At 45.3% G+C, this 27,770-nt stretch overlaps 10 protein-coding genes across 10 annotated transcripts, besides 6 other annotated features; 3 read left to right on the top strand and 7 right to left on the bottom strand.

Moving 5' to 3' along the window:
• Positions 1–693: 693 nt before the first annotated feature.
• TSTA_082080 (uncharacterized protein) lies at positions 694–2,708 on the bottom strand (the record flags this gene model as incomplete). Its single annotated transcript, XM_002477893.1, has 8 exons — positions 694–894; positions 952–1,021; positions 1,219–1,277; positions 1,510–1,569; positions 1,719–1,831; positions 1,922–2,095; positions 2,122–2,284; positions 2,652–2,708. 8 exons carry the CDS (start codon positions 2,706–2,708, stop codon positions 694–696), a joined length of 897 nt encoding a protein of 298 aa, XP_002477938.1.
• Positions 2,709–3,465: 757 nt separating this feature from the next.
• Positions 3,466–4,344: a mobile genetic element.
• Positions 3,483–4,326, bottom strand: TSTA_082070 (uncharacterized protein; the record flags this gene model as incomplete). The annotated part of the gene is made up of 2 exons (XM_002477892.1): positions 3,483–3,502; positions 3,696–4,326. 2 exons carry the CDS (start codon positions 4,324–4,326, stop codon positions 3,483–3,485), a joined length of 651 nt encoding a protein of 216 aa, XP_002477937.1.
• A 17-nt stretch (positions 4,345–4,361) lies between the features above and the next one.
• Positions 4,362–4,580: a mobile genetic element.
• An 838-nt stretch (positions 4,581–5,418) lies between these two features.
• TSTA_082060 (coenzyme A synthetase, putative) lies at positions 5,419–7,800 on the bottom strand (the record flags this gene model as incomplete). The annotated part of the gene is made up of 1 exon (XM_002477891.1): positions 5,419–7,800. The coding sequence occupies one exon, from the start codon at positions 7,798–7,800 to the stop codon at positions 5,419–5,421; it is 2,382 nt and encodes a 793-aa protein (XP_002477936.1).
• Positions 7,801–8,357: 557 nt separating this feature from the next.
• On the top strand, positions 8,358–9,127 carry TSTA_082050 (uncharacterized protein; the record flags this gene model as incomplete). Its single annotated transcript, XM_002477890.1, has 2 exons — positions 8,358–8,911; positions 8,983–9,127. 2 exons carry the CDS (start codon positions 8,358–8,360, stop codon positions 9,125–9,127), a joined length of 699 nt encoding a protein of 232 aa, XP_002477935.1.
• Positions 8,956–10,901, bottom strand: TSTA_082040 (uncharacterized protein; the record flags this gene model as incomplete). The annotated part of the gene is made up of 4 exons (XM_002477889.1): positions 8,956–9,900; positions 9,960–10,522; positions 10,590–10,725; positions 10,869–10,901. The coding sequence occupies 4 exons, from the start codon at positions 10,899–10,901 to the stop codon at positions 8,956–8,958; spliced, it is 1,677 nt and encodes a 558-aa protein (XP_002477934.1).
• A 246-nt stretch (positions 10,902–11,147) lies between these two features.
• Positions 11,148–12,009, top strand: TSTA_082030 (haloalkanoic acid dehalogenase, putative; the record flags this gene model as incomplete). Its single annotated transcript, XM_002477888.1, has 2 exons — positions 11,148–11,161; positions 11,241–12,009. The coding sequence occupies 2 exons, from the start codon at positions 11,148–11,150 to the stop codon at positions 12,007–12,009; spliced, it is 783 nt and encodes a 260-aa protein (XP_002477933.1).
• Positions 12,010–12,403: 394 nt separating this feature from the next.
• On the bottom strand, positions 12,404–14,185 carry TSTA_082020 (arginine permease, putative; the record flags this gene model as incomplete). Its single annotated transcript, XM_002477887.1, has 7 exons — positions 12,404–12,692; positions 12,775–13,240; positions 13,297–13,501; positions 13,554–13,643; positions 13,700–13,920; positions 13,973–14,007; positions 14,064–14,185. The coding sequence occupies 7 exons, from the start codon at positions 14,183–14,185 to the stop codon at positions 12,404–12,406; spliced, it is 1,428 nt and encodes a 475-aa protein (XP_002477932.1).
• Positions 14,186–14,842: 657 nt separating this feature from the next.
• Positions 14,843–15,307: a mobile genetic element.
• Positions 15,308–15,706: 399 nt separating this feature from the next.
• On the bottom strand, positions 15,707–17,117 carry TSTA_082010 (NAD dependent epimerase/dehydratase, putative; the record flags this gene model as incomplete). Its single annotated transcript, XM_002477886.1, has 5 exons — positions 16,782–17,117; positions 16,525–16,705; positions 16,298–16,467; positions 16,068–16,167; positions 15,707–16,011 (listed from the first exon to the last, which is right to left on the bottom strand). The coding sequence occupies exons 1-5, from the start codon at positions 17,055–17,057 to the stop codon at positions 15,707–15,709; spliced, it is 1,032 nt and encodes a 343-aa protein (XP_002477931.1). The 5' UTR covers positions 17,058–17,117.
• A 1,313-nt stretch (positions 17,118–18,430) lies between these two features.
• Positions 18,431–19,132: a mobile genetic element.
• Positions 18,575–18,877: a mobile genetic element.
• An 821-nt stretch (positions 19,133–19,953) lies between the features above and the next one.
• TSTA_082000 (uncharacterized protein) lies at positions 19,954–24,466 on the top strand (the record flags this gene model as incomplete). The annotated part of the gene is made up of 2 exons (XM_002477885.1): positions 19,954–20,329; positions 20,388–24,466. 2 exons carry the CDS (start codon positions 19,954–19,956, stop codon positions 24,464–24,466), a joined length of 4,455 nt encoding a protein of 1,484 aa, XP_002477930.1.
• Positions 24,467–26,159: 1,693 nt separating this feature from the next.
• Positions 26,160–27,398: a mobile genetic element.
• On the bottom strand, positions 27,021–27,426 carry TSTA_081990 (uncharacterized protein; the record flags this gene model as incomplete). Its single annotated transcript, XM_002477884.1, has 3 exons — positions 27,021–27,073; positions 27,202–27,225; positions 27,300–27,426. The coding sequence occupies 3 exons, from the start codon at positions 27,424–27,426 to the stop codon at positions 27,021–27,023; spliced, it is 204 nt and encodes a 67-aa protein (XP_002477929.1).
• Positions 27,427–27,770: the final 344 nt, after the last annotated feature.

The raw sequence follows: 27,770 nt of genomic DNA, 5'->3' as shown, positions 1-27,770 counted from the left end.
TAAGTGGGCTTTGGATATTTACCAGCTGCAATGGTCCTCCTACGCTCCATGACCTATTATTCCAACACCACTGTAATTGAACAGTATATTTAGCTTTTAAGCAGCCTTTTTGACATGCTAGATCTTATCCTCCTGTCTGCAAATAATTTTGACTGGTTAGCGTTCTTTATATCCTTAATTACTACTACATAGAGCCAGGTCTCCATTCCTTCATTTCCCTATATCTCTTTTTCGATCATCTACCTAACATTAGCTATCTACGCCTTGGCACTATCTTCTTGTCTGACAAGACATATCGATTGTGCAAAATAGTATATTAGCCAATGTAGGGGGCACTAGGGGGCCTAAAGGGCCTAGGTGTGCACATACCCTGCTGGTGACCAGATTGGCTAGTGGTTATATCTATGAATGACGGCTGTGATTTGGCCTACATCAGAGCTGTATTGATTGGAGTTTTCGTGACAGTATCTAGTTGCACCTAGGGTTACTTACAATCTTCCACATACTGACTTTAGATTCCTTCCATTAGGCCTGCAGTTCCTTAATTATGTCGTTATATTCTTGGATGATTTTCTCTTATCTGCTGAGCATTTCTTTTAAACTTTTAACCTCCTGATAGGTGCCCTCCAAGTACTGACACATCTTTCTAAGCATCACTTGGTTTTCGTCCTGGGAGCACTGTCTCTCCTCAATCTAACTAGCAGGCTTCCTCACTACAGTTGGCTTTGCTTTTAATGTCGTCTTCCTAGTTGCAGCAGTGGCGTCGGTGCCGTCAGCGCCTTCCAGAGCTTCTCGAGCTCTAGTTGACGACACTACGACGCGTCCTACGCACGTCGTTACGGCCGGATCTTCCTCCATCTCGCCTCCGGCCCTCTTCGCCTTTAACCTAGCTACCTAGGAATCTTTCACGAACAACTGACTCTTGATGAAGGGTGATCTCCCAACACACACGTCGTCCTGCTGAATGATATCGCGTGGTGGAGGTAACGCTACGAGGCTGTACCAGCAAATCAAGAGAGCCCTATTTGCTTGATAGAGATTGTCTATGATGATGATGATGATTTATTACGCCTGGAGGGGTTAACCCTATACCGTAGGGCACTAGTGCGCTAGATACATGCAATTTGTGTGTTTCTGACCATTCCTCCCAAAAGCCCCATGCTTTTCCTGGTTTGGCGTAATGTCTTGGTATAATGTCTTGGTATTTGCACTTAAGACTTCATTGAACTAGGGTTCCCAACACCTAGTGAGTTAAGATTGATAGACCGGCTCAGAGGCTATCTTCTTTAAGTGTGTAGTCCCTCGTAACTTTGTTACAGCGTCACTATGATGCTACTAATTTGCGAAACGAAATTTGCGAAAGCATTCGCAAATAATAAACTGCTTAAGATAGCCAAATTACCCCACCCCAGCCCCTCACCCAGGCTGTCACTCTTCCAATTTCCACCACAACGACTATATAGAAGTAACAGCAAGGGACACGATTGGAGATGGCGAGAGGGAACCAACCGAAGGTTCATCCGAAAAGACGATGGGTTGCGCAGCCGTACCGGGACCATGCAAACCAGCCTGCAGTATTTACTGTGTGGCAAGGATTTCTGCATGATTGTATACTACTACGTCTGCCGCTTGTCATGCGTAGATACTATATCTCCAAACACTGGCTGGGTGGTGGTGTCGTTGTCGCTGAAGGTCCAGCCTCCAAGAGATATACTTACCTTTAGGTCACTATTCTTGGACTTCAAGGCTATGAAATCAAAAAAAGTCGAGGCATCTACACCGGACATTGCGCCAATCTCGTACGTTCCCGGGGTGATATACCCAAATGCATCTATAGTTTATCACAGTTCCTTCAGTTGGTCCCTGTGGCAGAAACATACGGGGGTGAGAAATCCAGGAGCATCAGACGCAAGCAACGTACAGTTCAGGTGAGTCAAATTCTCAATTGGGATCTGGTTAATATTTATGCCCATGCATTGTTTTCTATTTGCCGAAGACTCATAGTAGCCAATAATTCTGTTCTGCGTGCTGCTGTTTGTTGCCCCGAGCCGGGTATATTGCACCCATTTTGGCAGCCAGCTCCACAGAAACCATACTGGCTGCAATAGACATTTAACGGACAGGTTCTATTGCCAGAGACTAAATCCTTGCCACACTCGGCGTGGGCGTCGCAATTATTCCAGGACAGATCATTGGGAGATGTTCCAGATGTACCGCAGTATGTAGAACTATACCCACAGAAGCCAGACTTGCCGCAGCAGGCCCTATTGTCGCAAGGCGAGGTCTTGTTGTAGGTATGACTATCATCCCGTCTTAACACACTCCTAGAACTGAGAGAGTGGGAGAGCCTAGGGTAGAAATTGTCATTGTGTAAAGATTTAGCCGCGATACACAGGCTGTACAAGCTGGAAAATAGAATAGCAAAGAGAATAAAGAGAGGCCATTGTTGTGATCTCATTGTGACCATGTAAGTTACATTAAACTCGGTTACTCGCTCATAAGAGTGTTGATGCCAATTTAATCAAGCTCGTAGGTATTGTTATGTTGTAAGTCTTGAACTCAAGAGAAGTTTTAGAAACCAATAGACTAATACTATTAGACCTCTAATTTTTATCATTGTCTACAATGCTATAGCTCAAATGCACTCTTACATATAATCCATCCTTGCGGTCTCCAGGTTCGCGCCAAGTCCAACTAATACCTCTCATTGCTTACATGTATTTATAACTGACCCTACATCAAGGACAGGATTCAGTGAATTACTGCACCCATACAAACCACTCGACTGCGGACGAGTGACTTTCCATTATTGTAACATGCTCTAACAGCCCTCATACATACACATCAGAATAAATCTCGCGATTTTAATGGCCTGGAGTAAAAGATCATTTGTAGTCATTTCATAGGCATTTGACACCCGCATAATGGCTTGATCAATCACTTGATTTGGGCTTCCTGTAAGCTCACTTATACCTCTCTTAATTGTAGTCGATTGACGTGTAAATTGACGTATATTTTGAGGTGTTTGTAAGCAAGATGATTGTGTATTGCTTGGTCGACTTGTAGGGGGGGGGGTTGGAGTCTTCAATTGAATAGTAAGCCGTTGAATAACTCGATCTGTGTTACGGGCTAGTCCCGCCTAATGCTCACTATAAGGGCATACTTGAATAGAAAACATAACATGAGAAAAGGAAAGAGAAAGGAAACAACAGGTTCTTCACACGCATACAATTTTATATGGGCAAGGGGAATTAGGGGCTTCCAACATGCTTCTTCCGGGAACCCGGGGTTGCCTGATATCGTATGACTCCGGACATCGTACGACTCCGGATAGGTGATGTTGCGCAAGCATGCGGGATCTGGGAATAGCTTCATATTCGGGTTTGCCGGGATCCGGCAGATAGCGCTGTTGTCAATATCCGTGAGGGCTTCACCCAAACATACTCATGAGGTCAGCTCATAACAATCTGGATTGAAAGGTATTAATCCGGTTGCTGCGAAGCTATTCCGAATAGTTTGAGCTTTGTATGCCATCGTACGAGCCTTTGGAAATGCGGTAAGAAAGTCGATTTAATCTATATGATTGAATCCAAGCCTCATTCGCTGCTCAACAAGCTGTCCATAATGTTTCTTTCAAACAGCAAAACAGCCAACATCAAGAGGCCGTGAAAGATGTGAGGAATGAAGAGGCATACAGACTGGAATAATATTATTCTCAGTACATGTACGATCAAATTCAGGAGTCAAATGACTTCCATGGCCATCAAGAATCAGCATTCGATATGTTCCCAAAGTACGGCCATTAATAAGAGGAATAAAATGGGTTTGAAGCCATTCTAATCCAATCTCATCTGTTGTCCATCCATTGTCACTGATATTGATTCTCCAATCATCTGGAAGATCCTCAACCCAGCCTAATTGAGCATATCTCTTTGCCTTGAAAATAGTATACGAAGGCAAGGCCCATCCAGTTGAATTAGTCGCCTCAATTGCAGTCACCCATTCTCGATTGCCAGGCTGTAATAGCTTCGGCCGAGCATATCGATCTCTTCCGGTTATAACCTTTGCAGTCGCACAGAGTCCCATAGCAAAGCCAGTCTCATCAAAATTATAGATATCTTCTGGTAAGATTCCATACTCTGAGATAACCTCTCGTACGCGATCAAAAGGTTCTCGGATTATCTTCGGATCTTCGCATTTGGCTCGTTCATAGTTATATTTCCGTGAGAATTTTGATTCAATCTCTGGCCGACGTTTAACAAGATTAGATACCCATTTCTCTCCAACCTGTTGATTTCCGTGTTGTGAGAGAAGATGATTAGCCATCTCTCGTACGAGAGAGTGCCCGGGGGGGGAGGGGGTAATCCACGTTTATCTAGATCAAGCACTCATTTGACAAGTGATTCTTTCTCAAATCGAGTTAATTTATGGTTGTTGGCGCGTACTTGAGATCTTTGTTGAATGCCGTTTAATCTATCTTGTAGAGTCGTCCGGGGTATATTGTAAATCCTTGCAGCTTGAGCCACACGTAAAATTCGTCCATTTTGTAAATCAGAAATAGCTAATAATATTCGGCCTTCTTGCTCAGCTATATATTTTTTGTTTTATTGCGAATTGGTGGCATATTGACGCGTTGAGATCTAATAAATAGAATAGAGCGCGGGTTCCGGGAAAAATGACGGTTCGCTTGCCGATTACGTTAATATATGTAATTCCCTAACCTATCTACAGCTCTCGTGTAGTAGTCTCAGACGGTGACATAGGATATCTCTGCAGCTCAGACAACGGGTAGTTACAACAAGAGTAACATGGCAGATCTTGAACAACGTGTGGCTCGGGATTGGATGCTGGCCGTGCTGGGTTTGATGGCACTGCGACACGGGCTGAACAGCGGCCGCGACGGGGGAATCGTAGATCAAGTTAAGTCCTAGACCAACCAAATCTCGCGGACATGGTAACAATCAGTAATATTGTAATTAAAATTCCGTACGACCTCTGTATGGCCCCACTCTTACACCAGCCATCGTTGTGTCAAGCATGGTTAGCTGTGTACTTCAGTTATTTGCTAGTGCGTAGTCCTTACATATTGCTTATACATAAACACTCAGACATTCATCTAGTGTAAATCACTACTAGTATAAATTGCGACGGTCTTTGATTTAGCTTATTCGTGAACGACTTCTATATATGAAGTACAAGGGGTATCAGCAAGATTTGAATATAAAAATAGTCACGCGAAGACTACTTTCTCCTTCAGCAACTTATCGATGGTCTATTTGCAAGACGACATGAAATGAGGGGCCCTTTACACAATATCCGCGAAAGGGAGTGATACTGCGAAATGGTGAGTAATGAGCTTCAGAGGAAAGTATCACGACTGAGTTGCTTGCTTCAAACAATTATTTTCTATGAAAAACACTAGCCACGGATACTCCGAATATCAAAACGCTGACCACCTTCCGGACTGAGGGTCGACTTGTCCAGTTTTCCAGTCGGCGTCTTCTTGATCTCCTGCACAATCTCGATGACACTTGGGACTTGGAAGCGTGCCATATTCTCAGTCGACCATGCCCACAAAGCAGTCTCATCAACTTCAGCACCTTCACACAACTGGATGGCAACTTTCACATCGTCTTCGGTACCGGAGCCTAAAGTACTGGGAATTGCAAACGCAGCCGCGGTTTTTACTGCTGGGTGTCGCAGGAATTCCTCTTCGAGGTCCGCCGCGTTGATGTTCTCTCCACGTCTGCGAATGACATCCTTTAAGCGGCCGACAAAATATACATTACCATCATCGTCAATCGAGGCCAAGTCGCCAGAGTGAAGCCAAAGATTCTTAAAGGCAGCCTCATTTGCAGCGTGGTTATTGAAATAGCCATCAAAAAATGCACCAGGATAGTCACTGCGTAGTAACAGCTGGCCCGCCGTGCCATTCAGTACCGGCTCATCATTTTCGTCTGCGATTCTGATCTGAAACCCCTTGTTAATGGTTCCGCACGATCCTGGTACACGAGCGCCCCTTTGAGTTATGGGTAAACTAGCTTCAACACTGCCATAAAGAGTATAAAGAGGATGACCGAAGCGACGCTCGTAATCTTCAGCAAAAGATGGAATTGGCACTCCCCAGGCAAGTCGAACGCTGTGATCCAAGTCTTTGGGACTCGCCGGCTGCTTGTATGTCAACGCCAGAGTGGCGCCCATGAAATCGTACACAGTAGCCCTTGTTGCCCTGATCTCATCCCAGAATCGGCTCGCACTGAAGCGTGTCGAGAGTGCTGCTACTGCACCTAGGAGGATGGCAGGTATGACTGTGAGCGCGGTTGCGTCTGCGTGAAATAATGGAAAAGGACAATACAGCACGTCCTCTCCGTGGATTCCAAAGCTCTCTATGAGAAGCGAGGCTTGATGGATAAAATAGCTATGAGACAATACGCATGGCTTGGAGCGGCCTGTTGTTCCGCTTGTGTACAGGAAAGCGGACGTGGTAGATGGTGCCACTTCAACGGCCTCCGAAATGGCCTTGTCGAAGTCATAGAGATCTGTAAGACTATGAGGGTCGGTTCCTCCTTGGACATAGATGTCCTCCTGCTTAAGGACGTTGGTTAATTGGATATCTTGGAAAAATTCAGCGTCAACGATGGCGAGCTTTGGATCTGCAGCTTGTACAACATGTTGAAGTGTGACGGACTTGAGTTCCACATTCACAGGCACCCAGGTGGCTCCAAGCCGGTTTGTTGCTATCCACGTGTGAACCATCTCTACGCTGTTCCTCATCATGACGAGGACTCGATCTCCCGGACCAACTCCTCGCTCTCGCAGGCCTCCTGCTAACGCTGAAACGGATACATCGAACTCCTTAAAAGATAAATCGTGGCCTCCAAAGCGGAGAAAAGTTCGATCGGGCATGGTATCAAGGGCGTTTTTGAACGCAGTGTTGATGTCTTTGACAGCCCGAAGCTTGGCGACAATCTCCTCGGTAGCATTGCGGGAGAATCCGCCAGACTTGATAGCTTCATGCGCTCCATTTGTCTTGGTCAGAGTTACTTTCCTGCTAGCAAAATTACTGAAGGCGTCAGCAGCGGCACTCTGTGCAAAGCAGTAGCTAGCAACATTGACTTCATCATGAAGTACATTTTCCATATTTGGAAAAACCGCTCTTTCTAGCGAGGTTTTGGAATTTGTTGCCGCAATTCCAGGCCTCGTTGCTAACTCCAGCGCCAGCTCTAGAGCTCGTTGCTTAGGATCTTCTGCAATTTCTGTAAGAAGACCAATACTCAGGGCTTCTTCGGCGCCAGTAAAATTACCCAACATAAGGAGTTGTTTCGCCTTGAGAAGCCCTACCATAGGAACAAGCCGCAAGGAGATGCCGCCGGTGACTGCATGGCCGATAGTTGCCTCTGGAAACTTGAACTGAGCATTAGGACCGCCAATAACAAAGTCGGCTGCCAGCGCGATCTCGGCACCACCACCGATGGCGTATCCTTGTACTGCTGCTACTACAATAGCCGAAGCAGATGATGTCAGCCGTGTGATATCCTGCAGCTTTTGGAATGCTTCGCGCAGCTCTTCGGCCGAGCCTGTTTTCGGAGCGAGTGTCTGTTTCAGGTCCTCCCCGGCACAGAACGAACGGTCTCCCGCACCTTCGAGTATGATGACGCGAGCGCTTCCATGTTCCCTCAGAGATGCGGTGAGCCCGTCTAGCAAGTCAACGCTAATTGCGTTTAGGGCTTTGGGGCGATTAAGGGTGAGTCGCACTATGCCCACTGCTGGGTGAGAAACGAGAACGGGGTTTGCGTCCATGTTGAGTATGTTGTGTCTTCTTCGGACGTTGACTCGCGTAAAGGTCACATTGTTGGTATTTATATATGATAGCAAGCAAGATAGACATACTATGTAGTTATATTAAGTAGTCAGTTTATACCGAGCATGATCCACGCTCCAAAGGTCCACTTAGTGCTGATGACTGCAGTATGTAGACAGTTGACTATCTATCCGGCTACCTCGTTTTGCCGCTGACACTGTATTGTGATTTGTGGGCCTACTTTGGCTCCATGGCAACTTATACCGAAGTACAGACGCCATTCGCGGTGTCATCCACGGTACCATCAAGAAGTCGTGATTTTCAAAGTATAATCTGTATAACTAAGGTGGTTTATAATAATAATATTTGGATATTTAATAATTACTCAATCTATCCTGCGAATGGCTTGTAATGCAGGTAAACGACGGCAGGCTATACCGATCTACCAATGCTACTTAAGTGGCCGGACGACATGGTATAAATGTAATTTTCTGCGAAACCTCTCATTATATTAGGCATACAGCTGAGTAACCGACCTTTTGGAAGGATTTCACACATGACAACCGATCTAGAAGCAAGCATGGCTGCAACGGCCATCAACAGCCCAGCTTTGCAGAGACTCCTAGCGTTCCCAGATTGCAAGCAGTTCCGCGGTGTCCTCGCCACTGCGCCCGAAAACCAGGCAGACCAACTCACGTTTACGACTCTGGCAGGACCAGGGAAAATTTCATGTCCACCTTACGTTGCCACGTCTAACGAGAAGGGAGAACTGCTAGCATTTTATCATCTCGGGTCCCAATTAGCTGGCCACGCTGGTATATGCCATGGTGGCCTCTCTGCTGTGCTACTGGATGAGTGTATGGGTCGTGTCTGCTTCGCCAGATTTGCGAATGGTGTCGGAGTAACAGTCAAACTGGATATCAGCTATCGGGCACCGATACCCGTCGACAGTATGGTGCTGGTTGCTGCAAAGATCGAAAAGGTGGAGGGTCGCAAAGCGTGGGTCAAGGCAACCATACAGGATCCCGAAGAGAGCACTGTATTTGTCGAGGCGGAAGCTCTGTTCATAGAGCCGAAGTGGGCACGGGAGATGTCAAACACCCTGCAAAAGTGAGAATCATGTGGCTTTTTCTTTTTGTTTTTCTGCAAGGTATTTATATAAGGAGTATATCCATGTCCAGTTCTTCCATGACTGCTCGCCAGTCAATTGATATCAAGCCCTTGTCAATTCCCAACTCAGCAGCCGCTTCATCTCGCCTCTTCCAGACCTCTTCCACCAGCCTACGGACACAGACTCTACTACCAATCCCAAACATGGTGGTGTGATGCAACCAATTCCGTGCGAGAGCCATGTCCTCTGGTGCGTAAACTTCAACTGCAGCAATGAATGCAGGCCAGATTGAGAGATTTCCGTGGCTTGCAGAATGAAAAGCCGATATTCGTAACAAAACTTCAGACACGTATTGCCTTACGCTGTATGGCGGGAGGTCGAATAGAACTCTGTAAAGGTAGATGTATGTTGCAGAAATAAAAGCCTGTCGTTGGTGGTTTGAGAGGATCCGAGATTGATCATCATCAAAACTTCCAATTTCCGAGTCACAGATATTATATGCGATCTCTTCTTTGCATTTGTCCAGACACGAAAAGATCTTGGAGAGTATTTCATCTAGCAAATCGGCTTCTTGTTGACTGTGCAAAGCTTTCGTCCTCATCTTCCTACCAGCGATGGTGATAGACGAAATGCACGCCAGCAGAGACTTTGTAGACCCAATAGTGAATCCGAATTCAGGTGTAGAGGAGACACGGGAAACCAGGGAACGCTCGGCATCATCGTCGTCCATGATGGATGTGCTGAAGTTGTCAGGGCTACCGAATAGTATCTCATCTAAAAAGGGTATCCTCGTCCAAGAGTCTTCAATCCCAGAAGTCCCCTTAAGGCCCTTCCCGGTATCAGAGATCACTTTGGTGATACACAGGCTCTGCGTCGAGCAGCAGGCAAAATCCGACTCAGTCCAGGGCTGTTTTTCGCTATGTTCACAAAGTAGCGTCCAGGCACCACTGAGGTGTAGCCTCCAAGTTCCAGGTCTCCCGCTATACACCTTTTTTGTGTGAATGAGTACGTCATTGATACGCGTATATCTTATGAATTATGACTCACCTCCGCCATGCACAAAGTTAAAATAGTCGCCAGTGTTCCACCATAGTCCGGATTCTCTCGCTGCAGGCTGGATTTCAGCTGTACAATTGCGTTTGTGTAATATTCAGTTGCAAGTAAAAACATCTTGTCTGGCAAGCTGGCTAGTCCAGCCAAGTTGTAAGCTGCATGTGACAGCATTGCATTGTAAAGCGCCTTTTGCTCGGATGTTTCGTAGCAACGCGCTACTGCTGGATAGTAAAAATACCAGGGATTACGGGGATGAAAAAGCGGAATCATGATGGTGGATACATGACTAGTGTAATGATAGAAAATATATCGAGCCTCGCTGCTCGAGCTGAATGGGTCCGTAGGATCAATGGTCAATAGTCTATATGCATTGGACAGCAAGCCAAATGGATGATCCGCATTCTTCGCCGACGCGCGAAAGCAGCCGAATGGGCTGGATTTAGGCAGTCCCAGTGTCGGCTGGCTGCTGCTGCTTTCGGCGCACTCGGGATCGCAGCCATCTATGAGTTGGTCCACTAAACCGGAGTCAAGAATTGCATGACCTGCCCATGTGGCATCTGTAATAGACGCGTCAGCAAGTCACTCAACTGTACGGAAAGGAAGAAATGATAGATAAGAACGAACCGCAGTCAATGTACCGACGGCCATCGGACCTGTATGGCTGGCCCTCATCTTCTATCCAGACTAGTTTGGCTCCATAACCATCGCATGGCTGGCCAAGCCGCTGGCAAGCGCGACAATTTGGCTGCTGCTCATCGCACTATAGTCTGTATTAGCTGCAGTAGCCAGGATTAGCAAATTGGGAGGGTGACAACTCGCCTTGACCTTCCTCGCCCTGCATCTCCAGCAGCCCTGGTCAAGTCAGTCAATACGTAATACGAATGATGTGAACGGAAATCTTACAGTAAACGTTCGGTCCCGTCTTCGTCGCGGCATGATCAAATGGCATAAAGGGCAACAGGAAGTCTATACCGACGAGAGGTGAAGGATGATATCTATATGAGATGATAGTGGCAGAGGTTGTTGAAATAACCAACCAGGCCAAAAAGGGAGCAAGTTGTGATTGGTTAGGTCCCACACCCCCGCTTGTTCAATCAGCATTTCATATTAGGTTAGTCCCGTCGGCATGCGCTTCCCTGCTGTCCGGAAGTGGCAATAGCTAAAATCTTTATGTCAACGTCCATGTCTATGTCTATGTCTGTCTCTATGCCTATATCTATGGGCATAGTGTATATATACGAGAGTTCCAAGGATAATTACAGCCACTACCTACAGCCACATCTACAAGTCACAAATCGACATGGCGCGACCTCTGGATACATACGACTTACTCTCGTTTGACTGCTACGGCACCCTCGTCGACTGGGAGAGCGGGATATTCCAAGGCTTAAAACCATTAATTGATCGCTTAGGCAATCAAAATTCATTGAGAGATGACAAGATTACAATCTTGCGGCGTTATATGTATCACGAGGGTCGCGTTCAGAAAGCTTTCCCAACCCTGAAATACGCATCTATATTATCCAAGGTATATGAAGAGTTGGCGTCTGAGTGGGGACTCAGGGAAACAGTCACCGACAAGGAGAGTGCAGCTTTTGGAGCCAGTATTGGGTCCTGGTCGGTATTTCCCGACACTCTCGCAGCACTGCTCGAACTTCAGAAACATTTCAAGCTGGTCATCTTATCCAATGTTGACAAAGAATCATTCAGCAAGACGCTTGCTGGTCCGCTTGCTGGTTTCAAATTCGATGCCATCTACATTGCCGAAGAAATCGGGTCCTACAAGCCAGATTTAAACAACTTTCAGTATCTCGTACAACATTGCGAAAAGGGCCTTCAAGTTCCGAAGGAGAAGATATTACATACCGCATACGCTTTGATTCATGACCTGACTCCAGCCCACAAGTTAGGGCTGAGTACTTGCTGGATAGAGAGAAAACCGAATGCGATGGGCGGGGAATTATCACAAGTCCAGGGTCAGCTATCACTAGACTTTCGGTTCAGATCAATGGGAGATATGGCGGATGCAATCCGCAGTCTTTAATAAAGACGTACCAATTGGTGGATGGAATCTTGAAGTTTATTGTTCATTAGGAGAACTTCCGTAAACCTGTCCCCTGGTATTTTCTTCATCTGTTGAAGACTACTACGTCAACGTAGTTTTTTGCTCCATCCAGGGAGTACAAAACATGTATACCTAGGGATGAGCCTGCTATAACCATCTTTTATTTCAATTGAAAATGAAATAATCACACGTTGCCTGAATCCTATTTGTTTTCTTATAGAATAGATTAAAACTATCATACAACCAAAATAAAAATACTAACTACATCATGCTCATATTTAATTATACATAAATAGCCCTTGTTTTATTTTGGCGGTTACAGCGCTGCTTTTAGTTTAACTACTTAGTAGACACATGCCTCTCCCGGTTGACATTATATGAACTTGACCAATCTTGCAGCCAGGGTTTTGGGATGTTCTGTTCCCAAATCACCATCCAGAGCATCTATCTCTGCTTTTCCGGTGACTAAATCTACATCCTCTAGTGGATGCACTTTTGTTCGCTTGAGAAGCTTCCAAGAAATGTAGAAAGCACTTTCGAGGTCAGTAACAAGCATCGCGATTTGTTGGGCTATTCTTCCTGGATGGGTACTATTCATACCCAGAGAAAGACAGTTGAACCAGCGACTGAAACAGTCATATACGTTAATAGTGAGATAGAAGCTGTAACAAGTAAACACCACAGTGGCACCCTCTGGATTCGAGGGTCAGTGGCAACACCAACATCCATGCGTATAAAACTCACTTCTTAATACAGTACAGAAGAACCCTTGGTGCCTGACCGACCCGGGCAAGAGAATAGAGGTATCGGCTACCAGTATATAGCATTGCATTGGCGGAGGAGACGGCCGAAGTCAAAATGACAGCGTTAATAATACTAGGGAGGACTGTTATTCCCGCGTTTTGAATCCCGATTACCCAGGGCGATTCAGCTGCACCACTGGCATTATGAGCTAATGCGGTGAGGAGATTGGGGTCGTTACTAGCCACAATGCAGCCAACAAACAACGTGCCGAGGACGTAAAATCCCACTATACGGTAGGCGACTCTGCGGAATGCGATGGGCATGTTAACTCGAGGGTTTTGGGTTTCGCCCCCGGCGGCTGCAAGCATTTCAACCCCGGCGTAGGTGAAGCATGCATAAACCAGGACGCTGAAAAAGGCGAGGAAACAGCCTTCAGCTCCAGTAGCCGGAGATAATTCGTTCATAGCTAGTAGGTCAGTTAGTTGGCTAAAGTCGACCCTATTTCAATATTAGTCGACTCACCTCCAGGATTGTTCCAATACTTGAACCCAATAGCTTCGTGATTTGAAGCACCGCCTGCCATAACGATTACCGATAAAATAATGAGACCAATGATGGCAATCAGCTTGATGGAAGTAAACACAAACTCGGCCTCGCCAAAGATTCCAACAGCAGAGACATTGAGGACAAGGATGAATATGATGATGATGGTAATCCACACAGCCGGCTGAAGTTATTAGCCTAGAACCTTCGCCCCTATGAAGAGAGCACTTTCTTACAGAAATTCCTTGGGCACCAGGCCAGTAGTCTATCACGACAGAGGCAGCACTGATTTCCAAACATACAACAATCGAAGCAAAGTACCAATTCTGAGGAACAATTAGTCAGTCAAATGAGAGACATAGGAGTGTCGGGACGAACACACATTCCAGCCTACGGCAAATCCCAGAGCCTCGTCAACATAGCGAGAACAAAATGTCGGAATAGCACCCGGTATTGGTAGCCAAGTAGTCATTTCGCCGAGCGAAAGCATCATGCCGCAAACCGCGAGACCGGAGATGGTGAAGCCTAGTAGAGGGTTTGCAGGGCCTGCTGTCGATAGGGAAGAGCCGATTCCGAGGAAAAGACTAGTTCCAATGGCACCACCTAGCGAGAAGTCTATTAGCTTGTTTCTTCTATTGATTGCTCATTTACTTACCGAGAGCCATAAACTGGATATGGCGGCTTTTAAGCCTGGAGTTCAAAGGTCATTAGCGGAGCCATGGTGTCTTTAGAGACTCATTACTGACCTCCTCTCGACGTGGCCAAATCGGTCGCTTTGTGTGTCCATTTGGCCCACGGTACAATCGCTGTCGCCATTATTTGCTGGCTTAAGCACGACGGGTCCTTCTATACGTTTGCCATCTTCCATCGAGCCAATATCGATGCGAAACTTCGGATATGGTCGGCTGACGATGAAGCTGTATAGTAATTAAGATAGAAACATTTAACAGCACAGGACAACTCAGTCTTCAGTCTGCAGATTACTTATAAGGAGCGCTCATAGCCATTCACACTGACGTCCTTGTTTTTATCTAAAGCTTGTAGTATTCAAGGTACGGTATCTTGCCTATCCCATAAAACAGCATCTCTTTACATCTGCTGGAAATGGCCATACCAGAATATATAAAAGCAGTAGCTTATAGCGAGGGAGCTCCGTGTTTAAGCGCTCTTCGAGTCAGCGTAGCTTGTTCTTATCTAGGTTCATCGTAGTTGTGGAGAATATATCTAATCTATCTTAAGAAAAGAACGGCGGAGCAAACGACCATTCCCGAATATATAAACGAAGAAGCCCATACCGAGAAGACCCATTCACTGCTCGAGGACAGCGAACTAAATGAACTAAACTTTGTATCATGTCAGATAGCTGGACATCGAATGGATGAGATAGTAAATCAGAGACTTTTTATTCGATAAGATTAAACATCACCAACAAAGGTCACAAAATAGTAACGTTGTTGCCTATGAGTGAGTGTGAGTCATGGTCTGAAACAGAAATGTCTATTCCCATGCAAATTAATGCCACTTAAAAGTTAAATTTTTTATCAACGAGAATTCCTAGCCAGCGTAGATATGGACATTCAATATTTTCTAAGATTATAATTGATCTTACTATCACTAAGAGCGTGCAGTTTGGGCTCTAATCTGCTCTATGTCAGGAAAAATAAAGAAGCTTATATTTATCTAGTGCAAATGTGATACCCTCAAAAGCGCCCCAGTCGAGAGCTTCTTGAAAAGAGTCTGGTTGGGCTTGGCAGTTGGTAGTAAGAGACAGAGAGATTGCCAGGTCAGCTACATCGTCAGCCTAGCCAAATCTGGTCCTTGGGTGTCCTAGACAGAATAGGGGCGCTATGTAGAGTATGAAAAGAATACCAGAGACTAGAAATCCTTGTGGTAAACCTTACGCAATATCTATTAAGGGGCCAGTTTCTCCATTAAGTCGGATCTGGACTAATCGCTCAGTGGCAAAGGAGGCAATCCAGAGAACAAGATTGTAGGCCAGCTTTGCTCGCGTAATCTGCAGATCCGTCTACTAGGGAGAACAGCGTCAAAGGCGCCTGTGTACGGGAATCCCCAGGTGTTGAGTATCAGCACCGGAATATTAGTTATTCCGTTTCTCCTGCCTGGGGATATGCCCTTTACTTGCATGCAATTATCCTTCTCCTCCTCCTTTTAGAACCGGTCGTAATATTAGGAATAACTTCAATATTTCCAGGCTCACCACGTAGGGCAGTTGGACTGCCCTTGCCGCAATCCTGTGTTTCGTGATCCAGGACCCGGCTAAACCAAAAGCGCGCTTAACATCTAGGGTTTAGCAAGACACTTCCAACCTGTACCACTCACTAAAGGTTTTCATACAGAGCAAATATATTCTCCAGGGCTACCGCTAAATTTAAAGACCGGCACTATCAACCGCTTCCTTGAGAGTTTGCTCTAAAGAAGCCCAACCAGGTCGGTCAAACCACGTCTTAATCAACTCCTCTGCTCTTTTTGCAGGTTTGATCACACTTAGATCCCGGCCTTCGTTTTTAGGGGGCGTTGGGAGATTGATGTTGGGACGAAGTTTACGTAGAATATCAATAATTTCAGTCCAGTTAAAAGTACCGGCGAACGCGAATAATCGGTCAGATTTGAGTTCTGGATCAAGAAGAGCTATGGCGTGGAGACGTGCTACGTCTTGGACGTTGACATAGTATTCTGGGGGTTGTCAGTTAACATAGGTCCAAGAGCTGAGAGATTTTTGGGAGATTTACGAGGTCCCGCAGCCATCATTATCGTGTGATTACCACGTAGTAGATCAACCACAAGTTGTCCGGAGGAGCCGTTGAAATCAGGAGAAAGGAAAGGTCCCATCTACTCCTGTCAGAAACAGAAAAAAAGATACCCATGCTTACTCGCACCAACCACTGTGTAGCCCCGGCGTAGGGGTGGTGCGAGTGGGCACGGGTAGATAGATATATGGTAGCTATAGCGCAGCACTTACAGCGAGATTCGGGAGAACAGTGTTCAGAGTGAAATGAGGATTGTGCTCTTTAACCCATTTGAAAGCGAATCGTTCACCTTCTGTCTTGGAAGCGGCGTAGACGTAAGCAGGTTTGCGAGGGTCGGCTTTCTCATCCCAGGCAAGTTTGACAACTTCGTCGTTCCAGGAATCTGCATTTATTAATCTAAGCGACGTGGTGTGGTAGTGAGAGAACATATAGGACTCACTCTCATCGACGATGTTCCCCTCGACATTAACTTTTGGAAGTGTAGCCGCCGCGGAAGATGAAGTAAGAACGAATCTTTTGACGGATTTCTGGTCGGCAGCTGCTTCTAAAACAGACTGAGTGGCCTTGACAACGCCATTGATGACCTTGTCTGCGTCTGCACTAAAAGACAAATCCGAAGCCTAGAGGAAAGACGTTAGTTTACCATATGTATTTGCAGCGATGTTATTATTTGTCCAAGTTAAGGCTATTCCATACCACGTGCATCACCCCACTAATATCACCCAATACCTTCACCAAGGATTCTTTGTGAGTTACATCAGGGACGATAACGCTTTCGAACTTTCCAACGCCATATTTTGAAGTAAAGTACTCATCAAGCCAGGGCTTCTCAGCACGGATTGTGCCTCGTACAAAATATCCTAGGGATAGAAGAAGATCAATGATGTTCGAAGCAAGATAGCTGTTTGCGCCGGTGACCAGGACTCGCTCCCCAAGCTGGAGGGCGGTAGGTCTCTTCAAAGTAGTAGACATGATTGACTCGGTGGGACTGCGTAGTTTGTGAAACGTTGCGTATATGTGTAATTCGTGGTTGTAGACGAATCTGTCTCGACTCTTGGAGGGTTTTGTGCATCCTTATAAAGTTTGCTTCTACGCGCTACTGAGGTATGTATCTATGTTGTTTCGTCGGTGTACGTCCATATTTTCGTCCAGCGGCCTAAATTATGGCTTATGCCACCTGCAGGAAGAGAAGCTAAAGCCATCGTGTCATGGATAATTAATCAATCGTCGGGCCCACCCGACAAAGTGCTCAGTATCATATAAGTTACAACCTCACGACGATGACCAGTTTGCTTTTTAAAACTTCGAAGTGGGACTAAAGATCATTACTAATTTGCCCAAAAAGCCTCTGGATCAAGAAGAACAACTCGAATGCCTTGGCCAAGGTGTGATTTGATATTACCTAGGGGGGCCCAGCCTGTTAGTTGAGTCTTGGGTGACAGAAGAGATGGGTCTATTTCGGTCACACGGTTTTATATATATTCAGTAAGGAGTACAGTAAAGAATGGAGGGCAAAATGATGTGGGCACGTATCTTTCTTACTGAATGTTTCGGAGGAAACAGTCATATCAACGCCAGATTGTATTTCCAATATTACTGCCCAAGATGGATATGCGATGGGTTCGAGACGGAGGAGCAATCTATCCCCCGGTATCGAGATCTTTTAGGTCGATTGCTTGCGCAGGCAGCAGAAGAAATGCCGCTCAGCCGAACGAACAAGACGACTGGTCCAGATTGAGTTTGAAATAATGTTAAAAGTGCCGAGGCCCTAGTTCAGATGGCTGGAATCTAAAAACCACGCTAGAGGTAGTTTCCGATCTGACCAATCACAGCACATCTAATAGTCCCACAGTCATCATTTTGCTTCGTGTTGGACTGCCCAGCAAGGCCATCATTCAGTTCGGGATTTGAAGGATATTTGTGATAATACCTGCCTGATCGGGCATAACGATGGATCCCAAGGAGATAGTAATGGAATTCGCCTTTAACGACCTAAATCCGACTAAACAGAGTTATTGCTCAGGAAACGGATGGGTACATCTCGAAACAAAGTGCTAAGACACATTGAAAAGGGCCGATTCAGAGGGAGAGACAAGCAGAGATCGGAAAGGATTCCCACGTAGATTCGTACACGACATGTCACCTCGGTCCTATTCAGCTGCGTTTCTGCCTTGTCGCATCATGATGTGCCAAGCCAGGATTGAACAAGAGACTACTCCGTACTGGTATCTTGAGTAAGTAACGTTAGTAAGCTCCACCGGATATCACTTCTTTATTAGGTAGAGATGAATTTGATGTTTATATACACGCACTAAATAATAATCCCACGCACATTGATATCAGGATTTAGTATGACCACCACCTGGCTCAATAATTGCACAGCAACTTTCAGGCATAGATTTCAGTAGATCTTGCAGAAAATCAGCTGGAATAGCGTCCCAGGTCTCTCTAATGGCTGCCCTAAGCTCTAATAGTGTCATATTTTCAGGAAAATTAACCTGAAGATAATTCTTCATCCAATTCCACACCATTTCAATTAGATTGAGATCAGGAGAGAAAGGCGGCCATCTAACCATATGGACTCCGCCTTTCTCAAGCTCTTGTATAGTACATTGAGCACCATGGTCTGGAGCACCATCCTGTATTAGTTGAAGATAAGGATGGTGATGGGTATACTCTGTTATAAGAGGAACTATATGTTGAATATAGCTTTGGGCATTGATTGTACCCCATTGCTTCTCCAAGAATACCATAGGGCCTTTAGTAGTTCCATGAAATGAGCCCCAAAACATCCATCCTATCTTATGTGGGCGCCGCTCAATAATACAGTCTTCATGGGAAACCTCATCCTTTCGGCGAGTAAGCCACGTACATGTATGGCGACCTAGATTTCCCATTTTTCATCGGGCCATACGTAGTATAGCTTCCCATTGACTAGGAGACCAGGTAAGGTGCTACTGTGCCCGGGGAAGTCGTTTCCGTTTATTCTCAGGGGATAGTGGTGGTTTTCTTCGAGCAATGTATCAGGCTAGTTGGACCTGACGTATAGAAACCCATAGGTGTTTTGCAATATTTGTATATTTCATATTTACTGCGCGCAGAGTTAAAATTTTCGGGCGCTCATCTCTAGTTAGCTGAAAAAGAGGAGATGCGGAAGGAGCCATTTTGCTACACAGACATGTAATAAATTGATTTTGATGGTCTATAAGATATCATCAAATGATAATGCCACCACGGAGTTCATCCTCTTTCTACGTAGTTCGGTGACCCAGCATACTCTAAGATACACTTGCAGGGCGCAGCACGGTGTGACCTCAAATGAAGCAAAACTACATCTACACATGGCAGAACAAAAAGTTCGAGGTAGCTTGTCCCGCAAATGGAGCGCATTAGGGGACGGATTTAATCACGCAGTATATATCAAGCCATTATTATCAGCTCTTGTTGGTTTGTAATCAATTGGTCATTACGCCTCGCGCGTCGCAATTGGATTAGTAATTTGAATCTTGCTAGAGACTAGAGTGCACTGTATAGAGTGCATTCCCTCTGACACCTTGACAGTGATACCGTAGACTTTATCTGATGGGGCCGCCGTTTTGGCGGAGAAGAAAGGAGGTAGATACTGCCATTTGGGGAAAGTGTTGCTAAAGCAGGTAGTCCCCGACTGTCGTCCCCTTTTCTTCTTCCTTCTCCTTTTTTTCTTCACTGCTGTGCAAATGGTTCTAGGTGCTGTGCAGTTACCCTGATTTTATTCAGATCCCGGAAATAATCATAATTATCTAATCTGCAGATTCGCCTGGATATTAATATATCAGACAGAATCAGACCATACTTTGCGCCTGTGCTGGGATCTCATCCAACAGGCATAATGTCGTCACCCGCTATCCACACTGAATTCTGGACCAAGGAAGATGAGAGTGTGCTTACTGAGGTTACCTATGAAGATGGCCGTGAACAAGTGAGAACCTCCAACCCTACCGGTCTCTCACGAATCCAATCCGGCGTTGATGTCGAGCGTGCAGAGAGGGATTTTGCAGAGCTCAATCAACAGTTCTCCAACATCTCCCAGCAAGCGAGGCGATTGTCGAAACAGGCGTCGCAGCGTTCGAAATGCGCCTCCGTGCACGACCTTGAGAAGACTGGTATCTCAAACGCATCATCCGACGAACTTTGGGACTTAGAGACATCTCTCCATGGATCTAAAGCTGCCGAGAACGATGCTGGAATCAGACCAAAGCATATTGGTAGGTTATCAACATTGGAGTTGTGAAATGTATCGACGCAAACTGACCGAAAATGTAGGTGTCATCTGGGATGGTCTCACAGTACGAGGATTCGGCGGAGTCAAGACATTCGTACAGACGTTTCCAGATGTCGTAATCGGCTTTTTCAACGTGTATGCTACAATAAAATCCCTTCTTGGGTTGCAAAAGCAAGGCGTGGAAGTGGACATTCTTCACAATTTCCGAGGCGTGCTTAAGCCTGGAGAAATGGTATTGGTTCTAGGTCGGCCCGGCTCTGGTTGTACTACGTTCTTGAAAGTCATTACGAATCAACGCTATGGTTACACATCGTTTGATGGTGCGGTATCATACGGACCATTTGATAGCAGCACCTTTGCAAAACGGTTTCGCGGTGAAGCTGTTTACAACCAAGAAGATGATGTCCACCATCCAACCCTAACTGTTGGCCAGACACTTGCATTCGCCCTCGACACCAAAACGCCGGGCAAGAGACCTGCCGGTGTGTCGAAAAAGGAGTTCAAGGAAAAGGTCATACAGATGTTGTTGAAGATGTTCAACATTGAACATACAGTAAACACAGTTGTCGGCAATGCATTCGTTCGAGGTGTCTCTGGAGGCGAGCGTAAACGAGTGAGTATCGCAGAAATGATGATCACTTCTGGCACCGTCTTAGCTTGGGACAATACAACTCGAGGTTTGGACGCATCTACTGCCCTGGATTTCTCAAAATCTCTACGGATCATGACCAACGTCTACAAAACAACGACATTCGTCTCTTTGTACCAGGCGTCGGAAAATATCTATGAACAATTTGACAAAGTCATGGTCATTGACGAAGGCCGCCAAGTCTTCTTTGGACCTACGACTGAAGCAAGAGCCTATTTTGAAGGACTTGGTTTTATGCTGAAACCTCGACAGACAACGCCTGATTATTTGACCAGTTGCACTGACCCGTTTGAAAGGGAATACCAAGATGGCCGCAACTCTGACAATGTGCCGTCCACGCCGGATGCTTTGGTAAAGGCTTTCGATGGGTCCAAGTACCGCGCATTGCTTGACCAGGAAATTGCAGCATATCGTACACAAATCCAAGAAGAAAAGCATGTTTACGAAGAATTCGAGCTTGCTCACCAGGAAGCCAAACGAAAGCACACCCCTAAATCTTCAGTCTACTCGATCCCCTTCTATCTTCAGATTTGGGCCCTGATGAAACGCCAGTTTCTTGTAAAGTGGCAGGACAAATTCTCTTTGACTGTCTCTTGGTCTACATCTATTATCACGGCTATTGTTTTAGGAACCGTTTGGTACAAATTGCCAACTAACAGTTCGGGCGCATTCACTCGAGGTGGACTGTTGTTCATATCGCTACTTTTCAACGCTTTCCAAGCTTTCGCAGAGCTAGGTTCAACTATGCTTGGCCGTCCAATTGTGAACAAGCATAAAGCCTATACATTCCACCGTCCAAGTGCTTTATGGATCGCCCAAATCCTGGTCGATACTGCTTTTGCTGCCGTGCAAATATTGGTTTTTAGTATTATTGTCTACTTCATGTGCGGTCTAGTCCTCGACGCCGGAGCCTTCTTCACATTCGTCCTCATCATCATAACCGGATATCTCTCCATGACTTTGTTCTTCCGAACAATTGGTTGTCTGTGCCCTGATTTTGACTATGCGATGAAATTTGCAGCCGTCATCATTACACTGTATGTTCTTACCGCTGGCTATCTAATCCAGTATCAAAGTGAGCAAGTCTGGTTGCGCTGGATCTTTTACATCAACGCCCTCGGTTTAGGATTTGCCGCTTTGATGGTGAACGAGTTCAAACGAATTACTTTGACTTGTTCCACCTCGTCTCTAGTACCCTCTTATGGTGACATCGCTCATCAAACATGTACTCTCCAAGGAAGTTCCCCGGGTTCAAACATCATTTCAGGTTCCGCCTATCTCAGTGCCGGCTTCAGTTACGAGACCGGAGATCTTTGGCGTAACTTTGGAATCATTGTGGTATTGATTGCTTTCTTCTTGTTCACCAATGCTTATTTGGGAGAATCCGTGAACTGGGGTGCAGGCGGTAGAACTATTACCTTCTATCAGAAAGAGAACGCCGAGCGGAAGAAGCTGAACGAGGAATTGATTGCTAAAAAGCAGAGACGTCAGAATAAGGAGGCAGTCGATTCTTCCTCAAATTTGAATATTACCTCAAAAGCAGTTCTAACCTGGGAGGGCATTAATTACGATGTACCAGTACCATCTGGCACCCGTCAATTGCTGAACTCGGTCTATGGCTATGTCCAGCCGGGCAAGCTGACCGCTTTAATGGGACCATCTGGGGCCGGAAAAACAACACTATTGGACGTGTTGGCTGCTCGAAAGAGTATTGGCGTTATCACGGGAGATATTCTAGTTGATGGCCACAAGCCTGGAGCATCTTTCCAGCGTGGTACCTCTTACGCAGAACAGCAAGATGTGCACGAGCCTACTCAGACCGTACGGGAAGCGTTGCGCTTCTCCGCTGAACTTCGTCAACCTTATCACGTGCCGTTAGAAGAGAAACATGCTTACGTTGAGGAAATCATATCTCTATTGGAATTAGAGATATTAGCAGATGCGGTTATTGGATTTCCAGAAATTGGTTTATCTGTGGAGGAACGTAAACGAGTGACCATTGGTGTGGAACTCGCCGCCAAACCTGAGCTTTTGCTGTTTTTGGATGAGCCCACGTCAGGTCTTGACAGCCAGTCTGCCTTCAATATCGTACGCTTCCTGCGCAAATTAGCCGCAGCTGGTCAAGCTATTCTGTGCACAATTCACCAACCTAACTCGGCCTTGTTTTCAAGCTTTGACCGATTGCTTCTATTACAGAGGGGCGGCAATTGCGTTTACTTTGGCGACATTGGTGAAGACAGTCGTGTCCTGATCGATTATTTCCGGCGCAACGGGGCCCAATGTCCTCCAAACGCAAATCCCGCTGAATGGATGCTTGATGCTATCGGTGCTGGCCAAACTCCTCGAATTGGAGATCGTGATTGGGATGATATATGGCGTGAATCTCCCGAACTGGCTCAAATCAAGGAAGATATTACGAAAATGAAGAATGAACGTGCGGCACAGAATAGATCAAGTGAGAGCTCTTCTCAAGAGGTTGAGTACGCAACGCCTACCTGGTATCAGATCAAAACTGTCGTTCGACGGACGAACTTGTCCTTCTGGCGATCACCGAATTACGGATTTACCAGGTTATTTGTCCACGCGGTTATTGCACTTCTCACCGGTCTGATGTTTCTCCAGTTAGACGATTCACGGTCTTCTCTTCAGTACCGTGTTTTCGTTTTGTTCCAGATAACCGTCATTCCGGCCATCATCATCCAACAAGTGGAGCCCAAGTATGAGCTCTCACGACTGATTTCTTATCGGGAGTCTGCATCGAAGACCTATAAATCACTTGCGTTTGCAATTGCTATGGTAGTGGCAGAAGTTCCGTACAGTCTACTCTGCACAGTAGCTTTCTTCTTGCCAATTTACTATATCCCAGGCTTTCAGAGTGCTTCAGACCGTGCCGGATATCAGTTTCTCATGGTTCTTATCACTGAGTTCTTCGCAGTCACATTGGGTCAGATGGTTGCAGCAATCACGCCAAGTTCATATATCTCCGCCCAACTCAATCCCCCTCTGATCATCACCTTTGCGCTGTTTTGTGGTGTGGCCATTCCTAAACCTCAGATTCCCAAGTTCTGGAGAGCATGGTTGTATCAACTTGACCCATTCACCCGACTAATTGGTGGTATGGTGGTGACGGAGCTACATGATCGTGAAGTCGTCTGCAAAAATTCGGAACTCAATACCTTTTCTGCGCCTGATGGTCAAACTTGTGGTGAATACATGGCTCCTTACTTTGCAGCGGGCGCTCCGGGCTACCTTGTCAACAATGCAACAAACACTTGTCAATACTGTGCTTACAAGGTTGGAGATCAATTTTATGAAGCCTTTGACTTGAGTTATGATAATCGCTGGAGAGATTTGGGTATTTTTGCTTGTTTCATCGTCAGCAACATCGTCATTCTTTCCCTCGGGGTGAGTAAACTATCTTATATGTTTAATTACAAACCAACTAACAGTACTGCTAGGCACGATACCTGAACTTCAATAAGCGTTGAGCTATGTGTAAACGAGAAAGGAGAGGTGGAACCAGATTAAATAGAGAATAGAGACATTTTCATGATTCCAAAGTAGTCTGCTCTTGATGCGCTCTAAAGACGGAGCAAGCTGAATTAAGTATGCCTAGTTAAATCGGTCTAGAGTGCTCTAGCCGAGTAGATGGGTATGCAGTAGAGCCTGTCTATGACGAATGGAAGGCCTCTCAGGACCCAAAACAATATATCCAGAAGTGAGTTCGATTTAGTGATAAAGGGCACTTCTAATACATTGATCTATTTTAGTATTAAGAAATCAGATGCTCTTCTGTTCCCTATCAAAGTCATCCAATGATCCAAGCTGATATAGCGGATGTAGAGCGGTCTTCCTTTCGCGATCTACTACTGTACAGTTGTACTACTACTTTTGATTTATCTCTCGAGACACCACTGTTTAACTAGATAATCGCAAGAAACCACATTATTTCTAGTAGGAAGGTTTGCTTCATCGTACTTGGTAGGGTTTCCACAGTCGTTGACGAATTTCTACTTAATCTAGTAATTTCGTCAATTAGAGTTCGCCATATGAATGTCACAGGATTACTAGTCCCCTACAAAATATAGGTCGACCTGTCATAGTCATAATCATGTCAGCATTGGCGTCAACATAGCCGACATCCTTTCTACCTAGGTAAATGTATACGAAGTTCACGAAGAATCTTGGACATACTGCGAATCTCAATACGAACGACACAAGTCACTCGGAGTCTGTCAAATAATCCAGATTAGAAACGAGGCAGAGAGATCCGACGTTCGATCTTACAGGTCTAAAAAGGCACCTTAGGGCATATGTCTGCGCACCTAGATTTCAGCCCAAAATTTACCCCTCTTGATGACTCACAAATCACCCCGCCAAAAGTGTCTATAAAAGACCCGGCTTTGAAACCTGATGGATAGAGAGACAGAGAACAAAAAAACATATACTATCTTGCTAGTCACTTCTTTTCTTTTCATCCCAGTAAAACCCTCTTCAGGATTGGCCTGGAATAAACCTACTAATCCGACAGAGTCTCGAACTAAGTCCTGTCGGATTGTTGGGTTTGCTCCAGGTCAATCCTGAATAGTATCTTACAGGGATGTAAAGAAGAAAATGACTAGCAAGATTGTATGTATCCCGTTCTCTCTGTTTTGTCTTTCACAGAAAAATGGTTTTCTTATATGTGCTCGGCACGGGAATTGTGCTCAATTCCCGGTCATTCCCCATGATCTATGATGATGGGCTAGAGAGAGAGGGTGATATTGAGAAGTCTAGGTATCTGAGATCCGTGGTATGCGAGGTTGATGTCCTCGCTACGATCACGCTAGGCCCAATGCGGTACCGACGTCTACCTGTATGACGGGCAGTCCCGTGAATCTAAATATATGTAATTTGATGATGGGCTAGAGAGAGTGATATTGAGAAGTCTAACTAACTATCTGAGATCCGTGGCGTGCGAGGTTGATGTCCTTGCTACGATCACGCTAGGCCCAATGCGGTACCGATGTCTACCTGTATGGCGGTGGTCCCGTGACCCCCCCCCCCGTAGACGCGGCATAATGAAAATGAAGTTAAAGTACACATAGAAAGGAAACTCGGGAGGCACAACTTGGTGTTGAGAAAATCTCGTAAACCTCACAACCATGAAAAATCAACATGCCTCCACTCCAATTTGATTCCGGAATTTGTCGAATAGCTCCGTCGTGAGCGCCTTTGTAAATCCGTCTGCGGGGTTTTCCTTTGTGTCGATTCTCTTAAGAATAACCTCCCCTTTGTCGATTAAATCCTTCACAAAGTGGTAATGGATGTGTAGCCATCTCACTGCTTAAGCAGTACCGGGTTTGTGTGACGCCGTCATCGCGTTATTGCTATCAGTGTAAACAACTAAGGGTTCTCCTTTCTTCACCAATCCTAGGCTTATCAGTATATTTTGTATCTATAATCCTTGTCTTATCCCACTTCCTACTCCCAAGTATTCAGATACGGTCGATGACAGGGCGACGAGGGTTTGCTTTGAAGAGTTCTATAAGATCGGTAATCTAGCATAGAAAATGATAAATCCCTCAGTGGATTTACCATTAGGGTAATCAGCGTATGAGGAATTGATGTACACCTTGAGTCCTTTGCTAGGGTCTTTGTTTAACATGATATTATACTTTTTGATGTCTTTTAAATAGCATAGCACTCCCTTTCTAGCGACATAGTCGTACTTTGTGGGATCGTGTTACTTATGCTGTAAATAGCATATGGTAAACATGATATTAGGTCTAGTTTTTGATGTTAACCAGTTAGCCAATCCTGTGATCTTTATAAACTTTTCTTTCTTATCATTAGTAGCTTTTAGGTTATTTGATTCTAGAGTAAATTTGGGTTCTAAGGATAGGGAGCGGGGATAGGAATCCACCATGCTAAAATAGTTGAGAATGCCATCAACATAGTCTGGTTATTCCAATTTAATTATATTCTTCTCGTAGTGAACATTGATGTCAAGAAAACGCTTTGGTTCACTAATTTGCTTAACTCCTCATGCCTTGTCGAAAGTGTCAAGAATTCTATCGATTTGTGCCTCGCACTTACCTATAATAAGATTATTATTGATATAGAGTGCAATGGCCATGCTGTCGCTTTCCTATATGAAGATGCATAATTCCTTGTTAATTAGTTTGTAACTTAATTCTTTTAATTTTGAACTTATAATGTCATACCATAGGACTGCCAATCCACATAGGCTATATAGTGCTTTTAGTAAAGAGCAAACCATTCCGTCAATAATATCGACACTTTTTAGTTATTCTATAAGGACCTAGCATTGCTGCAGCATCGCGTGTAAATACGTAGTAAGAATGTCTGCTTGGAAGATTTTGAGGCCGTTCTTGATGCAATAAGTGAGGAAAATCTTCACTCCAACGTCGCTGACCACTTGGTATCATTGTGCTCGATCGACTCATATACGGTTTCCAGACTCGTGATGCCATCAACCAAGGCTTGTTCGTTGTTCATGATTTGAGCTTGCTCCTTGATGAGAGCTTTTTATTGTGAGATTTTCTTCTAAATTATCTCAAGAGCCTCTTCCATTGTAGCATCGACTGACCCCTCCGCTTCTGCATTAAAAAATTCTTCTTAATTACTCTCATCCGCGTGATCTTACTCATGAGTTTGCTCTGGGGTTGTGCTCAGAGTTTCTGCTCTGCCTGTCATGTACGCGTTCTGTTCGAAGTCATAATAATTGCTGTTTAAGATATCTTCAATTATGAGATTCTTATTAGTGATTATG

This window comes from Talaromyces stipitatus, genomic scaffold (genome assembly GCF_000003125.1).
Source record: "Talaromyces stipitatus ATCC 10500 scf_1105507295527 genomic scaffold, whole genome shotgun sequence".
NCBI lineage: Eukaryota > Fungi > Ascomycota > Eurotiomycetes > Eurotiales > Trichocomaceae > Talaromyces > Talaromyces stipitatus.
The sequence above is the reverse complement of the archived record's forward strand: the minus strand, read 5'-3'. Positions and strand labels throughout refer to the sequence as shown.